The sequence below is a fragment of the Corythoichthys intestinalis genome, chromosome 17, assembly GCF_030265065.1.
Source record: "Corythoichthys intestinalis isolate RoL2023-P3 chromosome 17, ASM3026506v1, whole genome shotgun sequence".
In the NCBI taxonomy this organism is placed as follows: domain Eukaryota; kingdom Metazoa; phylum Chordata; class Actinopteri; order Syngnathiformes; family Syngnathidae; genus Corythoichthys; species Corythoichthys intestinalis.
The window spans coordinates 39,802,954-39,823,652 of record NC_080411.1 but is presented as its reverse complement, the minus strand read 5'-3'; the positions used below and the strand labels follow the sequence as shown (position 1 = coordinate 39,823,652).

Below are 20,699 nucleotides of genomic sequence, written 5' to 3'. Positions count from 1 at the left end.
GAAGTAATATAGGGGCATTTTATACGAATAATAACATTGAGGAAAAAAATCAATTATATTATATATATATATATATTGAGTCATTAAACAATAACAAATAATTCAAGCTTTTTCTTCGTCATTCATAAAATTATGGCTTACAGATCTCGAAAACCCAAAATTCAGTATAAAATATAAAAAAATATTTTACGTTTAAATAATCTGGCAAAAAATGGGATTCCCCCCCCCCCCCCCCCCCACACACAACAATCTAATGATATGAAATGCACCTATACATGTATTTTAAAAATGTTAATTGTAAAATATACACTTCTCCTTGACTGAAACCAGGCAGAGGCCTTTAATAACTGGGAAAAAAATGAATAGTGTCATTTTTCTGGGAGGTAATGAATAATAAACTTTGGTAAAATGGCTACAACTTAATCATGAAGAAATACTAATAATGCGTGGCATAATACATTGAACCCTTAATCACAAGGCATAAAGATAAAAACCAGTCAAAAACAACAAAATTCTGCAAATAATTGATAGTGGCAAAGCACTTAATAGAATAATAAAGTATCAACACTAATCCATCTTGGACATTTTTTTTTTTTAAATTACTCTACTCAGTACAGTAGTGAAATTAAACACAAACCACATACACATACGGCTCATAAATACTGGTCGCAAGCATACCACCATAAAAACACAGAAAAACACATGAAATCACACGTGGGCACAAAACGTTACAAACATAGAAACGGTAAAGCAGATTACATACACTCGGTAATATTTGAGGGAATACACACATTTTCCCTTTGACTGCTGTATATGGTGCATTCGAAGACCACCAACAGCACAGCAGGTCAACTCAAAGACCAACAACATTAACATGACAACTCAAAATAATATCGATGACTAACAACATCACATCAAATGGCGCCAAAAATACTTATCATTTTAATTGCTCTTGTTCAGACCACAAACAGAGCAAATAACAGAACAAATATGAGAATGTGCAAATTCATTAATGCCGAATCACAGATATATGGGGGTTTACAGTTCAGAATTACAGCAAATTAATCAACTTCTTATGTTACTGTCAAAGTTCCCTTATGTTTCTAATGTAATACATATCCTTGCCACAAGGGGTCGTAAAGACTATAGGCTGAACAGTGGGTGGCAGGACAGCTTTTCCCTTTCTATTTTAGTGGAACTGACACTCAACACCGAAGCATAAGACTCTAAGTCATCAATCATAAAGACTGTTTTAGATGTTTGTCTCTGGTACTGACTGAATAATTTGAACTTTAGAAAGGTTGCTGCAGGTTTAAGGTGTAATATTTTCTAAAAGGTCTGGTGTTAGGTAGCCATCTGTTGTTGGCAAGGCTTTTAAGACGACCAGGGCAGGTATCGAATTTGGTGTTAATACGAGGCTGTTTTGCCTATCGACATTCTCTACTACGGTATAGACGGGACTAGGGGTGATATAGGATGTGGGATTCGTAACAGACTCATGATAAGGTTTCTGATAGTCCTCTGGTGATGATGTGAGGGAACTTACGTCTTCCCTTGTTGGACTATTTTTTCCTGCATTGAGCTCAGAAGTGTAACCTCTGTGATCTGAAGATACAACGAGCTGAAAGTCATACTTGGCCTTCTTATTTTCTGCTGTTTTGATTTCTTTAGCATCCTTAGCAGTGTTATACTCCATTTCATCTTCAGGAGACAACAGCACCTTGCCATATGGCTTAACTTCGCTCACCTGCGTATACATTGCCTCTCTAACAGGGACTTCTAAAGGAGTATTTCCCGCTGTGGTAATTGAGGTTACAGAGCAAAGTCCAGCAGCAGCAGCGGTGCCAGAGGTGTCCGCATCACTACCAAGATCAGGATCGCAACAGCTTGCATGACCTGAGTCGTCATCCCTGAAACCGATGGAAAGGTGTGCAAAGTTCGAGAGCAATGATCGATCCGTGAGCAAATCCCTGTCTAGGTTCACGATTCTGTCGCCCTGCTCCTCAAAATCCAGATCAATGAATTCCACCCAGGGGTCATTGGTGTACAGCTCTGGCCTCAATTCAGGGGGGGCACCCAGGATGGATGTCAGCTCATCCACTTTGCCTTTCTACGGGATTACAAAAATACAAACATGAGATAGTTGGCAACTTTTATTTTGCATCAAATTTACACACATTGCTCAAAGGCTCTACCGTTGTAACATAGTCTTTTGCGGTTGTAATGTTCTTCACCACTTGACCATATACTGTAAGGTGCTCAGATTGTTTTGCAATTTTTTGTATTTAAACTCATGTTTATGTTCAAACTGTTTGTTATTTTACAGTGGCTTTCAATAGTATTGAATACGCGCCGTAATAAAGACTATTTCTCATATTTAATATACACTTATATATACTGTATATACCGTATGTTATTGTATTATAATGTTGGTCATGATGATACATGGTGAGCCAACAATGCTTTACGGGATACGTGGTCATTTTGATTGATTAAATCATTCTTCTCTCTCTACTTTTAGAATTATTGTTATTTGTCATTGCCAAGCACATTTAAACAGAAAAAGAATTAAAAGCAATTATTAAAGTGAGTATGTCTACCATGAGAAGTTCAGGCTCAATTCCTCTTATTTTAGGTCCAGGAACAGGTGGTAGAAGAATGACCATCAACCTTAGTAAGGAATAGGAAATGGTTAAATGCAAATAAATATAACATTGAGATATACGGGAAACACCATACTGTAAGTTTAACATGAAAGATTTTCTGTTTACACGTATCCGTTATGAATTTGTATTGTAGCTTTTCCCAAAAAAAAGCTAAATCTGAACGTTGAAACCGTTGCTTTAACATAAGACCATATGCAAGTCACTTACTTTTCTTGCTGCGACAAGATAACCAACGTCATGATGGCTATCAAGAACAAGGTGCCAAAGATGAGTAAAGCCACAACAGGAAATCTTGACGCTGTAAAAGAACAGTTTCCATTGTAGCGTATTATAGTAGGTTAAAAAAAAGGTGAAAGGAAAAAGGAAAATAAAAGTCCCATGTATGTGTGTTACAGCGCATCCAAAATGTAAAACGAGTGTTGGTTCAGGGATTTAATTTAGTGAAATATGTATAAACCTTTTATCAATTTTATCACAAATTACATGTAATATCTCTGTAAACATAAGCCAAAATGAAAACCATAATGAAAAAATATTCTTCATCGTTGACGATAACAACACTGTTCCTATTTACTATTGTATTTGTATATGGTTTTTATGAATTGTAATAGTTTTACGGTGAAGTTTGTATTTCTCTTACTATTATCTGTTTTATCAATATTCACATTTTCAGTGGCTCAAATGTGGTAATCTCATAAGAAATACAGTATTTTTTTACCTTCCAATGGGACGTGGACAACTAGAGAGTCGCTGAACTCGCCAAACTTCTTTCCACCATGCCTTTTGCAGCGGACTCGAACTTCATAATTGACATTACTTTGAAACCCATACAGAGTACGGTGTGTGCTTTTTACAAGTTCAGCCTGCTGGCAACAGACAGAAATATAGTCAAATTTCAGAAAATATTTTGTCTTAAGATATCAGATATCAGGAGACAACAATTTATTACAAAATAATCATATATTTATCTTTAAAGCACATTAATCACCCACCGTATCCCAGTGTTCAGAATCTGCTTTACGTTGTTGGACCTCATATTCCAATGTCATCCATCCCATCTTTACGTCTGCAGATGGAGGTGGCAACCAACTGAGCAATATATCATAGAAGCTGCCTGTCGAACTCGCATTCAGCATTGTCCAGTTTAGGTCGAGAGGCGGATCTGGTTCCACTGCAAAGAGAAGTTGTTTTTTTTCATTCTTCTGTCAGGGTTTCTACTGGTATCAGCAAATATCATTTAATGCTTTTATGTCTTCGGCTACGTCTGCACTAGGACGGATTATTTTCTCCAGGGTATTTTGCTGACGTTTTTTATACCTGTCCACACTCACATTTAAGGTGCGTTTAAGCCCCCCCGCTTCTGCAAGGTACGCCTGCATTTGCGCAAACTACTAGTAAATATGCGTAGAAAGGAGCAGCCTCATATGTTACATCATCGCCCGCGCAGTTTACCTGAACCGGAAACTCATAACTCGCCAGCAGCAAATTTCAAAATTACTACACCTTCTAGACTGTCATTATTTTGTGATGTATTTTTGTGATATTTTGTGTTTTTTCGTGAACGCAATTGAACGCATTACGCAGGATCGAGAGCAAAGGGAGAGCAGGGAGAGGGCTTTTACAAGCAGTCGCTGAGTTGTGATTGAAATAAATATCTAAAAAACAACGAAAGCCTGACATCGTTTCTTGGGATGTTACAAATGATGCTCAGCTGCGCTCTCACCACTTGGAAAATATAAAATAAATATTAATAGAGGCATAAGAAATAGAAGCATACGGTGTGGCGCTGCGTATATTTCCCGGAAGCCGCAACCAGGAGTGCTTGTGCATAACAATGGCGGTCCTGGAAGTGGCGACAGTTTTAACAGGCAGAAATGTCATGGGAAAAAAAATGATCGCGCACCTCTGTGACTGGGGGTGCCATGCAGGTTACTTTTCGGGGTTTAATTTTCCTCTACGCATTTTTATATACTCATGTTCGGTCGGCATTGAAATTGGGAGGAGCCAGCCCCGCAGCTGGCTGATTGGAGACAACGCGGGAGACGAGCTCTGTAAAAAACACTCATCTCCGCGTCATCAGCGATGGGAGGACCACAAATGGGCACTGAATTGAAGTATATTATTAATCGACATAGTTTGAAGGTTCAAGAAAAATGTGTGGAAAAGAAAAGAGGGGCAGGATTGCCATGTCGTGATCGTCCGCCTCCATTGTTTATGATGCTGTCATGCTGCACTAAAAATGGCGACGGCATGACATCACATCCTTAGTATCCGATTGTTGTACGGAGACAACAGTCCACATTAAGCAGCGGGTAATATTACTCCCCTACATTATCCGTCTAACAATTAATCCGGATAATAACCATACTAGTGTAGCCGACATGCCGTATAGTCCAACTAATTACACGTTTAAGGCCACTATCTGTCCTAATGTAGACGTAGCCTAATGCCACTTAGCGCAGATAGTTTCACACACAGAAATTTTAAGTAGAGTTGTCTGATAATTACTTTTTAACCGATACCCCGATATTGTCCAACTCCAAAAATCCGATACCGATATCAAATCGATGCCAATATATGCAGTCGTGGATTTAACATATTATGGCTAATTGTATTTTGGTGCCAATTGTATGGCTAAATGTATTGTGGCTAAGTGTATTCTTGCGGATACTTTAATAATGATAAATGTAACAGCTTCAAGGTTTTCAAATAAGAATTCTGTGAAAAATAAAAGAACAACCTCAACTGAAGTTATGGGAAAAGGTGCCTATGTTGCACTACTATATTTGTTGATGGAATCAAAATAGTACAAACATCATTATTTTAGATGAAGTGCAAGTGCCTTTTAGATGAAGTGCAAGTGCAAAGTGCCAATACAGGGTTCCTACAAGTTTCCTCAAGTTAAATTTAAGACTTTTTAAGAGCTCATTAAGACAATGTTTTAAAACTTAATACCTATTTCATAGAAATATGGACCAAAATTAGCACAAATTCACTGATTTTGTTTTTCTATTTCTCGAAAGTGGAAATGTGAGCAGAATGCAGCATATTGATTAGTGGGGCTGCATCACTAGCAGCTAGCTGGCTAGTGTTAGATTACATTAACAGCTTGCTGGCTGGCTTTAGCTTCTGCCTCTTCGGGCTCATGAGCAGCTTGCTGACTTAAACAGGAAGATTGAAAAACGCCGGCAGTGGAGGGAGTTTGTTTCTTTCCTCTCATGGAGGTTATGTGCTTGGACAATTTAACATGGCATTCTAGCGCCTTCATGACTATTGTACCCAGTTGATTGTATTTTTTTTTTTTTTTTTTTTTGCATACGATGCAAAAAGTCTCAAACACACTGCCAATCACGGGTTTGAGCCAAAGGCGAAATGATTGTTTACTCAACCACACTTCATTGAATTTACATTTCCCCAGCACTCTAATATGAAATGTATGGCTAGGTGAAAAAAAAAAAAATCTGCGTCTGTATAGTGTAAAGTATGACATTTTGTCAGGACTACCATCATGACACGGGATTCACGTAGGAATCTTGTTGGATGGGATTAATAATTTTATTAATCCTGTGATGGGGACGGGACGTGAATGAAAGTCAACGGGAGCGTGCAGGAGCGAGAGTAACATCTATCTGTAAAATAACAGTGATCTTTTACAGCGTGTTCCACAGCACACCAAAATAAAGAAGCAGCCATATTTGTTATCATCTTTCACTGAGCCAACGCTGTTTTGACTTTGGTTAGCAAATCAAAAGAACTACATAGTATCCCATCATCCATCAGTGCTTGCAATCAACGATTTTTGACCCAGGGCTGCACTGCGTTCTCAACGATTGGCACCTCCGCCCAGTTTATTTATTTAGGCTACGTTATTAATCAAAATGACAAATGACACTTTTGAGGAGAAATGAGACACAGATACACCTCATAAATTTTAAGACCCATATAAGAAAATTCAATACAATACAATACAAGCATCAAACTTACCAATGTCTTCGACGTTGAAAGTTTTCTCATCATAAAGAATGGTGTTATCCCTTGACCTGAGCTGAATGCTGTATTCGCTCCAAATGTAAGTGTAATTTTCACTGAAGAAACACTCATTTAATTTCTCCGGTGGGTAATGGGGACACTCATGCCACTCATTTGAAGATGGTTGCAGGCGTCTGCAAGATGATAAAGAAATACATTGTGTTATCAACCACAAGCTATATTAACTATAGGACTGTATCTCAGATAATGTTGCAATATCGTGAAAAGGTCAATATTTTTTGTCAGACATTTGAGAATATTGAAACTATTATTTTATGTAACTTCATTAACCAAAGTGAAATATTTCAAACTTTTATTTCTTGCTATTTTGATCACAGCAATATAGACGATAGAGCAATGCAGACGAAATTGAAAGTTTCCGTGGTACTTCCGCTTTACTTCCTTATATCTGCAAGCAACTTCCGTTTTAAGAATGTCTCCATCCTAAACAGCAGTGGAGTATGAGTAACATTATCATCATTACCAACTCATCAAAATCCCTTAAAAAAGAAAATTTGGAAATACCGCATCCGTCTGCCATCATCACGACATTGGAGGACAACATGTTCATGAAGCAGATGTGAAACACAGCTCATGCCACCACAAAGACCGAGTGTTTTTGTAGCCATGTTGCCGCTGTGTTATGGAAGCAATGTTCTTCCTTTCCCTGCATTTTAATGTGTCTGGTGCTGAAAAAATACTAAAGCTAAAATCTAGCACATGAATTGACTTTTTGCCTTTGATATTGTTATTACGATGATGATTGTAATTATGATGATCTTTAGTATTTACTAAAACTACTGTATCTGCTGGTAGTAGTACGTGTAGCATGGCACAATTAAATCAACGCATGAATGCAAGTGTTACGATAGTTTTTGGCTCGCTTGTTTACAGGTAGAAAACGCTGTTAGGCAAGGGAAGATAAGTTGATGTGCCTCACATCAACACGCACTGTACGTTGATGGACATATATCGAGACTACATCGTTCTACCCCGGGGGCAGCATTGAGGGGTCGGACGCGGTGGCTCGCCTCGCGGCGGATCATAAACTCAATCCTGAGATACAACTACAAGCTTTTTAACTGCAGCAACTTTAAGATACTGTATATAAGCTATTTGCAGCTGGAATTACCAAGGACAGCGGGATAAAAGCCCGTCTGGAGGCCGTAATGTTGGGTGAAAGCTTGGCGAGGCTCCGGAGCTCTGCTGTTTGATATCCCATTCTCGTATGCTATTTTTCCAATGATTTTGTAAATTGTGATTTATTGACCTGTTTTGAACATGCATAAATTGTTTTAAATAAATCAAGAAATAGAATCATGTTGTCCAAATGTTTTATTGCGATCAATACCTCCAATAGACAAAATGACATACTATTTTTGTTTTTATGGATGTACAGTACCTTGTAGTATTTCCTTGTAACAACAAAAATGCGTGTCAGATTATTTGTAATTTCACCTCATGTTGGTCACTCAAGTGGCCACTATAACTCACATCAACACAGGCTGACAGGTTGTTATAATTTTGTCCACGATTGATCAACAAAGTCATAAGACCAATCATACAATCATATCTACGTCTCATCTCCATTGTGCTGAATTCCTTTTTGAAGATTCCGTGGGTTCGTCTGGCTTGATTTTGCAGTTTTAACTTCGTCAACACCAGTGTTGTTAATAACGGCGTTACAATATAACGGCGTTACTAACGGCGTTATTTTTTTCAGCAATGAGTAATCTAATTAATTACTTTTCTCATCTTGGCAACGCCGTTACCGTTACTGAGGCGGGAAAGGCGTGCGTTACTATGCGTTACTAAGTTGGTTGAATAAAAAAAGTCTGAGAGAAACGGACTCACGGGGACGAGAGCAGAGCAGCAGTGAGGAAGACGCCGTTGCAACCGCGATGCTAGGTGGCTCCGTAGCCATAGCCGACAAACTACGCCCACATGACACGGTAGATATCATATTATAGAACTAGATGCAAAAACTGACACAGCTGCATTGCCAACATGTTTTAAGGACTACATGCGTTAGTAAACAGCCGCCATCTTAAAGCAGTAGACCTCTCAGGAAGGCCCTGATGTAGAGATCCTTCCTAGCGAACCTAAGTAACTTTTTTTTTTTTTTTTTTTCATCTAAAATGCTTCTAAATCGGCAAAATCGTAACTTAAATCTATCTTTAAATGATGAAACAGTTTTAAAACTTACACATGTTTAAAGTAGACAGAAGGGAACTAATGCAATAACGGGAGCAATTTTAACAACTTTAACGGTTGATTCACAACTTTAAATGACTTCCACACATAGCAAAGGTTACTAGCTAGTTATCGCAATACCCTTGTGTCTAGTTAAGTGGAGGGTAAAGGGGCTAGGGCCAATTGTCCCCCAAATCCTTTAAACTTCACATTGTGTGACCTGTTTTTTTTTGTTGTTGTTGTTTTTTGTTTTTTTTGTTTCTTGTTTTTTTTTTTTTTTTTTTTTTTGGAGAAAAAAAAAATTATCACTAGTTACTTTGCCAAGTAACTAATTACTCTTACATTCAGGTAACTGAGTTACTAATGCAATTACTTTTTGGGAGAAGTAATTTGTAACTGTAATTAATTACTATTTTAAAGTAAAATTAACAACACTGGACTCAACACACTGCTAGAGTAGCTTCACTGTAATTAATGAGGTTTCGAAGTTACAAAGTTCAAAGCAGAAATTTTTCAAGATGGACCCGCCCATATTTTACTCAGGAAACTTATAACTTATAAACTTAACTCTATACGCTTGAACTTTTTCTCAATGTTTTTGAGACACTTTTTATAGGTTTTCACGAGAAAGCTAGAAATCCATGGTTGAAGAAATCTCATCAAAGCACATCTGACATCCAGCATACAGAAAAGTAATGCTGTATTGTACTCACAAGCAGATTTGTATTTTAGTGTATCAGCTTGCTTTGACGCAAATTGTTCAGACAACGGCTACAGATATTGATTCGGGTTCATACGAAAGGTTAAAGCATCCTTGGTTGACCCTATTACATCAATCATGTTTTAAAAAATTTTCAACCTCTAGCCAGAGTAAAGTAGTAAATATTTGCGTTAAGTTTGAAAACATGAAATGGTCTTTTTGTTCAGTAAATGTTGATGTGGGTGTTCAAGTAAAACTCTGAAGAAAATCTAAACTTAGGAAAAATATCATCTTAATTGTCTTGAAATTACAATAAGTAAAATAATATACATTTGGAATATCAAATTATATGATTGAGTTGTACGAGAACAGATCACTTATTTTAGAAGTTATTTTGGAAACACAGAAGACCCAAAAACACCAGGTGGAGGCATACGGGTGAGTAACAATTTCTGATAATGCACATGTAAAAAAGGCATTTAATAGTTTTTCAAGAAAACAAATCTCCCAATGAATTACATACAATAATATTGTTTTCCTGCTTGATTTTCGTAAAAAAAAAAAAAAAAAAAAAAAAAAGGAAAAAAAAACTTTACCCATTATTGAATATAACCCTTTTGTTAATCTGGACAGATCTTTCCTCTTACATTTTGGCCATGAAGAATAAGCGCACAGCTTCTGAATTTGAAAGGCTCTGCATGGTTCCAACATCCCATCGACAGTAGAAAGTCTCCATGTTGTTAGACACACAGCTAGTGAGATGTGGGTACTTAATGGATGAGTCTAGGGAAGCATAAAAAGAAAGAACAAGAGAGAAAAATATCAAAACACATGACCTAATACACTTAAAAAATGTTGTTTGCCTTTGTGGGAAGCTCTGCAGGACTCGGGTCATGCCAAGTCACAGTACAAACATTCCCATCTTCCTGGAAGTAATTTTACTGCTCTTCTCACTACAAGCTGCCTCTTTAGTGCTGCGCCTCTTATGGAACCTTTATTTATTTATTTTCAAATCCAGTATTACAGGCTATTTAAGATCAACAAAAAGATAATTATTCTTTTGTTTGCGAGCAACACAAAGGTATTTTTTTTGTTTCCAAACACAAAGTTAACTCTGTTAATGCACGCTCCCTTGTTTAAGCAATGACCATTTACCAGGGTATATTTCCTCCATTATTTTGCTGGGCACCAGGTTAATTAGTAACAAGGCTGCAAGCTTATTAATCAGTAACCCTAGGTAAAAATGTGGAATTTTGAAATTCTGTATGGTGCCGTTTCATTGTTCTAAATCATTGTTACATACAAAGCTATTACAATAATGACCTAGATTATATTCGACTTATAAAATATATAAATTAAAATAATAATAATAACTACCTATACCATTTCTTTTACAAAATACTCAAGCCAGGACTGAATAAAATCTAATCTCACCTATGATGTGTGTTAAATGTCAAGCACGAGAGAAATAGCATCATGATTTATCTGTATTTCTTTCTTAAAATCCCTGAAAACAATGCCTCTCGCCTTTGTCATTTACTGAAGCTAACAAATGCAACAAGCCTTTCTGTTTACATTTCTGGGAAAGAAGAAACGGTTAACCAAACAATCCAGTGAGGGACGATAACAAGCCTGGACGAGCTGTTGCTGAGAGGCAAAGTGAGAACAAGATCTGAGGTAACACTTAGTACAGATGATTGATGACTGCCTGGTTCCAAAGCTACAGGAACGGAGTGTCAGGGGGTAAATATAATCTGTTTACAACAAGACAAACTACTGCTTGGAAATACATTGAGTTGAAGCTGCAGGAAGGGGGTGACTTAATGCCCCCCCACCCATCCCCCATGTACTACAGCTGTTTGCTCACTTCACTGTTTCAGGGTACTTTCACATTAGACCAAAAGGACCAGGGTCCCATAGGTGAAGTTTGACTTTCGGTGCAGGGTGGGCACAACATGTTCATGACCCCGAAACGCAGTGTCAGTAATAAAATTAACTTACAAGAATATTTATAATAATAAGTTGAAAATGAGTGTTTTTTGTTTCCCATCATTCTTGAGGGGAATTCTAAATCAGGCTGCTTAGGACAGCTATACTTTCGCCAAGATCGTCATACATTGAATATGGTACGCCGGCCGGTGCCGTGCCAATGTAGTTCCCCTCGTCAAAAACTGTACCCCCTGGGCAGAGCCACTACGCTGCACCGATATGCTTGATTTACATGTTTTGGTGATGTAGTTATCTATGAGGATTTTAAAACATTGCCTTTCTATCGTCGTATAAGGGTTAGGGTTTTGAACATAAAGAAAGGCGATGTTTTAGAGTTTTACCCGTAGGATGTCCTATAGCTGTTATTACTGTAATTCAAGTCCTGTATGGAGTTTCTCCAGTTTAATAAACGTTGATGTCCAAAATATATAACTGTGGTTCTTTTCTGGCTTCAATTAATTTTTAAATTAATTAATTAAAAAGTTGACATAACTCATAACTAATGTGTGTGTGTGCGCGCTCCTGCTGCCAGGGCATACAATTTTTGACGGGGGTAACTACATTGGCAAGACACCAAAGTTGGCTCTGTTGTACAATTAGCATCTTTAGTGGGGCAAATTGAAACCCCGCTCACCATTTTGGCGGTGCTCTCTGTCGTTTCATGGTTAACATTTTTAATCCTTGGTTCTTGCTCAGTAGTTGTTGATGCTTTTGAAAGCTTAGGTTTGAAAAAATTACATATATCCATCTTGCCTCTTGGGTCCTCGTCACTCCTCGGTGGTTTTGGCTAAGCAAAGCAAATGACCGTCTCAGGTGCTAGTCACATGATCAGTTTGAAAAAAATTTTGTGATGATGTGTGCCCAGTGCAGTTGAAGAAGTGTTGCATCCACAGCGAGTCAATTGCTCTTGACTCTTGCATCTTGTAATTTAACTCAAATGCTCTTGATCCAAATAAAAGTAACAAACCAAAATACTCAAAAACATATTCACAATGGAACAAACAAAAAGAGTACATTCCTTTCGAGCACAATGCACTAAGCCACAGTCAAAAACATTTTTGCCCTCCTAACTAGCAACCCCTGTGTCATGATTAGCTGTCTTTTTTTAGTATACCGGGGCTGACTCCAGGTCAGTGAAAAGAAACGTTTGACAGCTCCTAGTGGCAAGGAGTAAAATTACAATAATAACACAAATCAGAAAAATGGCTCATACAACTTTTGACCCATTATATATATTTTTTTTTGTTCATTTCATTCATTTTTGTAGTTTGTTTTATTGCTTTACAACTTTTATAGACAATATTTAACAGGAAAACTCTTCATCTTTAAATCATATATAGGAAAGTACATGCAATGACACTTTTGGGCCACCGGGGGGCTGGCCTCCCCCGGCACCCCCTTAAACTCCGCTTATGCAGGGTCCAGTTGGAGAGCTACCTTGCAACAACAAATTACACTGTGCCAAACTAACTAACCCCCGCCTCCATCCCTGCCAGAAAAAGGAGGAAAAAAAACCAACTGAAAAATGGAGCCTCTGGTGCAGGCGTTTGTTTCCTTAATACTGTACTATAACAATGACGAGGAAGTTGCCAGCTTCGTGTAACGGGTACACAGAAAGTGTATCCGTTGTAGAGTGTGGAAACCTCCCTGCCGATTCCTTCATGTAAGGACGCTAGCGGCTGTGCCGTTGGCTCGAGCTTATTGGTGTAGTGGTTACCGATCTTGCCTGCCGAGTGGAAGCGTCGTTGGCGCGCGGGTTCGCGTCCCGGCCTAGTCAGAGGTGGGAGCGGAACGCGGGGCGGCGCTGACACAGGGGTTACAATGGTGCTGTGTACCCGGATCGGCAGCGAAGGTTTCGGGGGGTGAGTGTAACGGGTATACGCGAGTCCATGTGGAGCGTGGAAACCTCCCTGCCGATTCCTTCATGTAAGGACGCTAGCGGCTATGCCGTTGGCTCGAGCTTATTGGTGTAGTGGTTACCGATCTTGCCTGCCGAGTGGAAGCGTCGTTGGCGCGCGGGTTCGCGTCCCGGCCTAGTCAGAGGTGGGAGCGGAACGCGGGGCGGCGCTGACACAGGGGTTACAATGGTGCCGTGACCCGGATCGGCAGCGAAGGTTTCGGGGGGTGAATGTAACGGGTGCACGCGAGTCCATGTGGAGCGTGGAAACCTCCCTGCCGATTCCTTCATGTAAGGACGCTAGCGGCTATGCCGTTGGCTCGAGCTTTATTGGCGCAGTGGTTACCGAGCTTGCCTGCCGACTAGAATTGTCGCGGCGCGCGGGTTCGCGTCCCAGCCTAGTTAGAGGTGGGAGCGGAACGCGGGGCGGCACAGAACAGACTCGGGTTACAAATTGTGGGGGCTCGTCCGGGATCACTCTTCCGCAAATGCCGGAGGAGCTGATCCAGTGAAACATTTGAACCACGAGGCCAGCGTGACGACGTGTGTCGGCAGTCCAGGAAGGAGCCAGCAGGTGTCCACGGTGAGCGGAGTCAAGTGTCACAGAGGGAACAGCGCTGCTGAAGAGCTGGACGTCCACTTGTCGTTAAGCGAACTACACAGCTGATTGAATGGAGCAACAACCTAACACAGTCAACACTCATAGCACCATGCCAACCACGCGGAAAGATCTGGTGTGGAGCATCAAGAAAAACTTGTTCACACTTTCAAGCCAAGACCTTCGCCGGGTCGCAAGGAGCGTCGCAGCTGAATGTCAAGATGTCATCGGCTTCGGTGACGATGATGAGACTTGCGTGGACTATGTCATTTCGCATACCCAGTCGGACACCTTGCTAGAACTTGAAGATGAAGGTATGAGTCGTCTGTTGGTATTGAATGAGTTAATCGGCAAATACATTGCATGTCCAACTGAAATGCCGAGTAATTTGGAGACTGGTGTTAAAACACAGAAGAGTTTTTATACCAGTCCACCTAGAGTGGTTCCAGATTACATAACACAATCATCACACTCACCCTCCCATAATATAAACACACAACAACACCCTCATATTAACACAAATGCAAACACATATCCAAACACACAGACAGTAGAAGACTTGAAAAGAATGTACGACCAATTGGGTGAGAGACTTAGACAATGTGAAACTGTAGCGCGTCCGCCATTCGCAACACATGAATCTGCATCACACCCAACCGCTGGGAGGATGGTACCCCTAAGGGACCTTTCTTACCTTCAACGACGTGAATTCAAAATACATGGGGCCCAAATTGGTGACCAAAATTCAGACATAAGTTACAAAAATCTAAGCAAACAAATAGATGAGGGAATTAAAGAGGGTTTTGCCGAGGCAGAAATAGTTCGGGGCGTGTTGAGAATAGTCAAGCCAGGTACTTTTAGGGACATGCTGATGAACAAAGAGGATATGACCGTTTCTGAACTAAAGGGTTTCCTAAGGTCTCACTTAGGAGAAAAGGCCACGACTGAGATGTTTCAGGAATTGATGTGTGCAAGGCAGGCAGAACATGAGTCACCCCAGCAATTCTTGTATCGCATGATTGGTCTGAAACAGAAACTCATATTCCAGTCAAGGCAAACCATTACAGACATTGCTTATGATCCAAAAACGATTCAAGAAGTTTTCCTTCACACCATTTACCAGGGCTTTGGAGCAAAACATACAGAACTCCGACAAAGATTAAGACCTCTCATTTCTAACAATCAAATTAGTGATGAGGAAGTTCTCAGCCAAGTTACTAAAATAATAAATGATGAAAATGAACACTTCCGTAGATTTAATCAGGCGCCCAGGCAACGAACAACACATACTAACGCTGCTAAGGTGGAGACTGAGCGTTGTAATGACAATGAGAGACTGAGAGAAAACAGTGAAAGCAACCAAACGCAGCAAACTCTACAACAGCTCACTACTCAAGTAGAGGCTCTGACGCACATGGTCACCTCTCTGATGGCGCAACAGGAAGTCAGATCCCAAACACGAACTGCAGCAGCACCACCATTACAAACTCCATCTCAGTCACGATTTGCTTCTTCTACAACATTCAACAAGCCACCTGAGCACCCACCAGCACACACTTCCAATCAAGCAAGGGTAAAATCACCTTTCTGTCCAAAATGCACTGAAGAAAATATGCCTGAGTGTAACCATTGTTTTGTATGTGGACAAGCTGGCCATCGAGCAGTAGGGTGTTTGAAGCGTATCAAGCCGTCTTTAAACAGGATGCGGCCTCTGCCGGGGGACAGTCAGAGACCAGAGCACACACCAAGTCCCAGTCATTAAATTGCACGTCAAAATATTCACCAACACCTCAAAACTCGAGAGCACCTCTAGTTGGGAAGAAAAGCTTACTCAAGTGTCTGGTTGGTGGATATCCACAAAGTGTTCTTTTTGATTCTGGCTCACAGGTGAGCATAATTGATCGTAGATGGGCAGAAAACTATATCCCTAACTATACAGTGAGACCACTGCAGGAGCTGATGGATGATGAGATTGGTGTTTATGCTGTAAATGGCCAAGCTATTCCGTATGATGGATGGGTGGAGCTCACAGTAAGCCTTGCAGGGAGTGAGGATCCCCAACTAACCATCCAGGTCCCATTTTTAGTCAGTTGCTTGTCACTACCTCAGCCACTAGTAGGTGCAAATGTGCTCGAAGCAATTGTCAAGGGAGACAAACTGTCTAGTGATGCAATAGTCACAATTACCAGTCTACTGTGCAGAGCTTTTCAGATGGAAGCAGATGAAGTAGCTGCCATTGTAAATTTTATTCAAGTCTCACAGAAAAGAGAGTGTGATCCAGTAACTGTAAGAGTAGGAAGAGACAACATCATAATTCCAGCCGGAAGAACGGTACAAGTGTCATGCAGAGTACCTCCAAACTTCGACACCTCAGATCCTCTAGTTCTCTATGAACCGACGGGTGAAAACACGATAATGAATCAGCTGAGTGTGGGAGAAGGTATCCTGGAAGCACACAACACCGGACGGCCATATGTGAAAGTCCCAATCGCCAACAACTCAAAACATGATATTCTGCTGCCGAAGAGGACCTGCGTGGGCACCATTCAACACATTGACAAAATTATTGAGACAGATACGTCAGATATACAACAAGTTAATGGTCCAAAATCCAAAAAGACATCAATTGGGGTAAATAACCTTACATCACATGACAACTCCCCTACCCAGTCTTGGATACCACCTGTCAACATTAGTCATCTGAGCTCTGAACAGCAAGAAATGGTGACGAAAGTGCTCTGTGAGGAATCCTCTGCTTTTTCCCATGACAGTGGTGACATTGGATGTATTCCAACTCTTCAAATGGAAATTAGGGTCAAAGATGACACACCCGTGCAAAGGGCTTATGCATCCATACCAAAACCACTGTATCGAGAAGTTAAAGAATACATCCAAGAACTTTTGCTCAAAGGATGGATTGTGAAGTCAAAATCACCATATGCTGCCCCTGTCATCTGCGTAAGAAAGAAAGATGGTACCTTACGTCTGTGCATCGATTATCGGCTGTTAAACAACAAAACGGTGCCCGACAGACACCCTCTTCCCCGAATCCAGGACCTCACAGACTCACTTGGTGGATACAGCTGGTTTTCAATTTTAGACCAAGGCAAAGCGTATCACCAGGGATTCATTTCAGAGGGATCAAGGTACCTGACAGCATTCACAACCCCTTGGGGATTGTACGAATGGGTCAGAATACCATTCGGACTATCAAACGCCCCTGCTGCTTTCCAAAGAAGCATGGAGGAGATGCTTGATGTACTTAGGGATGAATGTTGTATCCCTTACCTTGATGATGTCCTTTGTTTTTCCAAGACGTTCGAAGAGCATGTACAAGTGTTGAGGAAAGTCCTACAGGCCTTACAACGACATGGCGTGAAACTAAAACCAGAAAAATGTGAGCTGTTTCGCAAAGAAGTCCGCTACGTCGGTCGATTAGTGTCTGCTGAAGGTGTAAAAATCGACCCAAAAGACATTGAAGCGGTTCAAGCCCTGAAATGCAAAAGACCACAAAATGTTGGAGAGGTCCGACAGCTGCTTGGGTTCTTGAGCTATTTTCGAACATATGTGCAGGACTTCTCCCGAATAGCAAAGCCACTATATGACTTGCTCCAGGTAGGGTCGAACACGCCACAGCTCAGCAAAACACGTGGAAAGGCCAAGTCTCCACAGCAGTCGTCTCGAACACCCGTAAAATGGACTCAGGGGCACCAAGAGATTTTGGAACGCTTGATAGACATGCTCACAACACCCCCAGTGCTCGCTTATCCTGATTTCAATGTCCCTTTCACACTGCACACAGATGCCTCCCAAAAAGGCCTGGGAGCAGTACTCTACCAAAGCCAGGAAGGAAAGATGAGGGTCATTGGGTATGGTTCACGCACATTAACCCCTGCAGAACAAAACTATCATTTGCACAGTGGGAAGCTCGAATTTTTGGCTTTAAAATGGGCGATCTGTGACAAATTCAGGGATTACTTGTTCTATGCACCCCATTTTACCGTCTATACAGACAATAATCCCTTGACGTATGTGTTAAGCTCTGCGAAACTAAATGCAGTAGGTCATCGTTGGGTGGGGCAGCTTGCCGATTTTCGATTTGACATCAAGTACCGGCCCGGTAAAACAAATATCGATGCTGACACATTGTCTCGCTGTCCCCTTGATATTGATGCTCTGATAAAAGTGTGTTCTGAAGAATTGTCAGACGAAGCAGTGGGTGCCATTTGGGAAGGGAGTCGGAGAGCCAACCAGGGAGATGTAGCATGGGTGGCTGCGCTCAACCTAGCTTCTGAAAGCCAGTTTTATGCAGAACCACTTCAGCAAATAAGTCACCAGACACTAGTCCAAGAACAAAGAAGGGACCCAGCAATCGGAAAAGTCATTGCGTTAAAAGAAAATAACACACCACCAACAGATAATCAAAAAGGGAAGTTTGACTCAAACACCAGGAAACTTGGGATGAGAGCAGACTGGTTCGTGTCTCCTTTCCTCACCTGCTTTGCCTGTGCTTTTCAGACACGGCAAACACATCTTTTTGTTACTGGGATTCCAAGTTCTTGGGACCCGTAACAAATTGCGTCGTTGGCGCGCGGGTTCGCGTCCCGGCCTAGTCAGAGGTGGGAGCGGAACGCGGGGCGGCGCTGACACAGGGGTTACAATGGTGCCGTGACCCGGATCGGCAGCGAAGGTTTCGGGGGGTGAATGTAACGGGTGCACGCGAGTCCATGTGGAGCGTGGAAACCTCCCTGCCGATTCCTTCATGTAAGGACGCTAGCGGCTATGCCGTTGGCTCGAGCTTATTGGTGTAGTGGTTACCGATCTTGCCTGCCGACTAGAATCGTCGCGGCGCGCGGGTTCGCGTCCCAGCCTAGTCAGAGGTGGGAGCGGAACGCGGGGCGGCGCTGACACAGGGGTTACAATGGTGCCGTGTACCCGGATCGGCACTATTGTAACCCCTGTGTCAGCGCCGCCCCGCGTTCCGCTCCCACCTCTGACTAGGCTGGGACGCGAACCCGCGCGCCAACGACGCTTCCACTCGGCAGGCAAGATCGGTAACCACTACACCAATAAGCTCGAGCCAACGGCATAGCCGCTAGCGTCCTTACATGAAGGAATCGGCAGGGAGGTTTCCACGCTCCACATGGACTCGCGTGCACCCGTTACATTCACCCCCCGAAACCTTCGCTGCCGATCCGGGTACACGGCACCATTGTAACCCCTGTGTCAGCGCCGCCCCGCGTTCCGCTCCCACCTCTGACTAGGCTGGGACGCGAACCCGCGCGCCGCGACGATTCTAGTCGGCAGGCAAGCTCGGTAACCACTGCGCCAATAAAGCTCGAGCCAACGGCGCAGCCGTTAGCGACCTTACATGAAGGTTTCGGGGGGAGAGTGTAACGGGTACACAGAAAGTGTATCCGTTGTAGCACGTGGAAACCTCCCCGCCGATTCCTTCATGTAAGGTCGCTAACGGCTGCGCCGTTGGCTCGAGCTTTATTGGCGCAGTGGTTACCGAGCTTGCCTGCCGACTAGAATCGTCGCGGCGCGCGGGTTCGCGTCCCAGCCTAGTCAGAGGTGGGAGCGGAACGCGGGGCGGCGCTGACACAGGGGTTACAATGGTGCCGTGTACCCGGATCGGCAGCGAAGGTTTCGGGGGGTGAATGTAACGGGTGCACGCGAGTCCATGTGGAGCGTGGAAACCTCCCTGCCGATTCCTTCATGTAAGGACGCTAGCGGCTATGCCGTTGGCTCGAGCTTATTGGTGTAGTGGTTACCGATCTTGCCTGCCGAGTGGAAGCGTCGTTGGCGCGCGGGTTCGCGTCCCGGCCTAGTTAGAGGTGGGAGCGGAACGCGGGGCGGCGCTGACACAGGGGTTACATTCGTCATGTTTTTAATCCTTTATTTTAGAACTTGTGCTACATAACAAGGCTACTGTCCGCCGTAGGCGAAGCCAACAACAACAGAACACAGAAAGTGAAAGTATCCCACCCAACGCTGTCGCACTCTCACACGGTGCGTTCAGGAACCGCTTTAGTGGAGGGAATCTTGAGGTACCTAACGATTCGATAACGATTACTGCGCTGACTGGCTTTTGAAATTCCGCTTTATTTGGAATATTTCTATAATCGGAATTTGGATGTTTGTGAACTGTTCTCAAATCTTCCACGGCCAAATCGTGAATAATCTAAGAATCAGAAATTTTGCACACTTCTAAACAGCATGCAAAACACAGTCGCCACATTAGAACTCGATTTTGTGTATCTATCTGATGCAGCTGCTTAGTGCAGCACAAAAACATTTGGCCATGGTTAATCGTCTGTCCTCTTGCCATTGTTGATTTTGAATAGCGTGCGCGCTGTACTTCCACTTCCAAGGATGCTGTGACGGCCCTGGCCGTTTAATTGCTATTTTTTGAGACTCTTCCATTCAGCTGATCATCTCCTCCACTAGCTGGCTGCTTCCCCTCCCACTGTGACGACAGCTGAACGACGCAGGACGGACCAACGTCATCGTCGCCGCTGATTGGACACGAAAAAAGCTTCTTAAACCTGCCGCTGTCCATGCTCTGGGAGGTCGCATTTGACAGCATTCTGCCGCGGTCCTCCTCGCCAGCTGTTTGCTCGCCAT

At 42.2% G+C, this 20,699-nt stretch overlaps 1 protein-coding gene across 3 annotated transcripts in view; it reads right to left on the bottom strand.

The window, feature by feature from the left end:
- Positions 1 to 240: 240 nt before the first annotated feature.
- Positions 241 to 20,699, bottom strand: part of ghrb (growth hormone receptor b) — a 33,633-nt gene continuing 13,174 nt past the window's right edge. For 2 of the 3 annotated variants that reach the window (XM_057819458.1, XM_057819460.1), the window contains 7 exons: positions 10,236 to 10,371; positions 6,651 to 6,829; positions 3,659 to 3,837; positions 3,385 to 3,532; positions 2,874 to 2,964; positions 2,601 to 2,670; positions 241 to 2,110 (listed from right to left, as the gene is read on the bottom strand). In XM_057819458.1, the coding sequence (XP_057675441.1) occupies positions 1,313 to 2,110; positions 2,601 to 2,670; positions 2,874 to 2,964; positions 3,385 to 3,532; positions 3,659 to 3,837; positions 6,651 to 6,829; positions 10,236 to 10,371 (1,601 nt within the window). In that variant the 3' untranslated portion in view covers positions 241 to 1,312. The remainder of the gene's footprint in view (positions 2,111 to 2,600; positions 2,671 to 2,873; positions 2,965 to 3,384; positions 3,533 to 3,658; positions 3,838 to 6,650; positions 6,830 to 10,235; positions 10,372 to 20,699) is intronic. The other variant, XM_057819459.1, reaches the window with a different exon arrangement.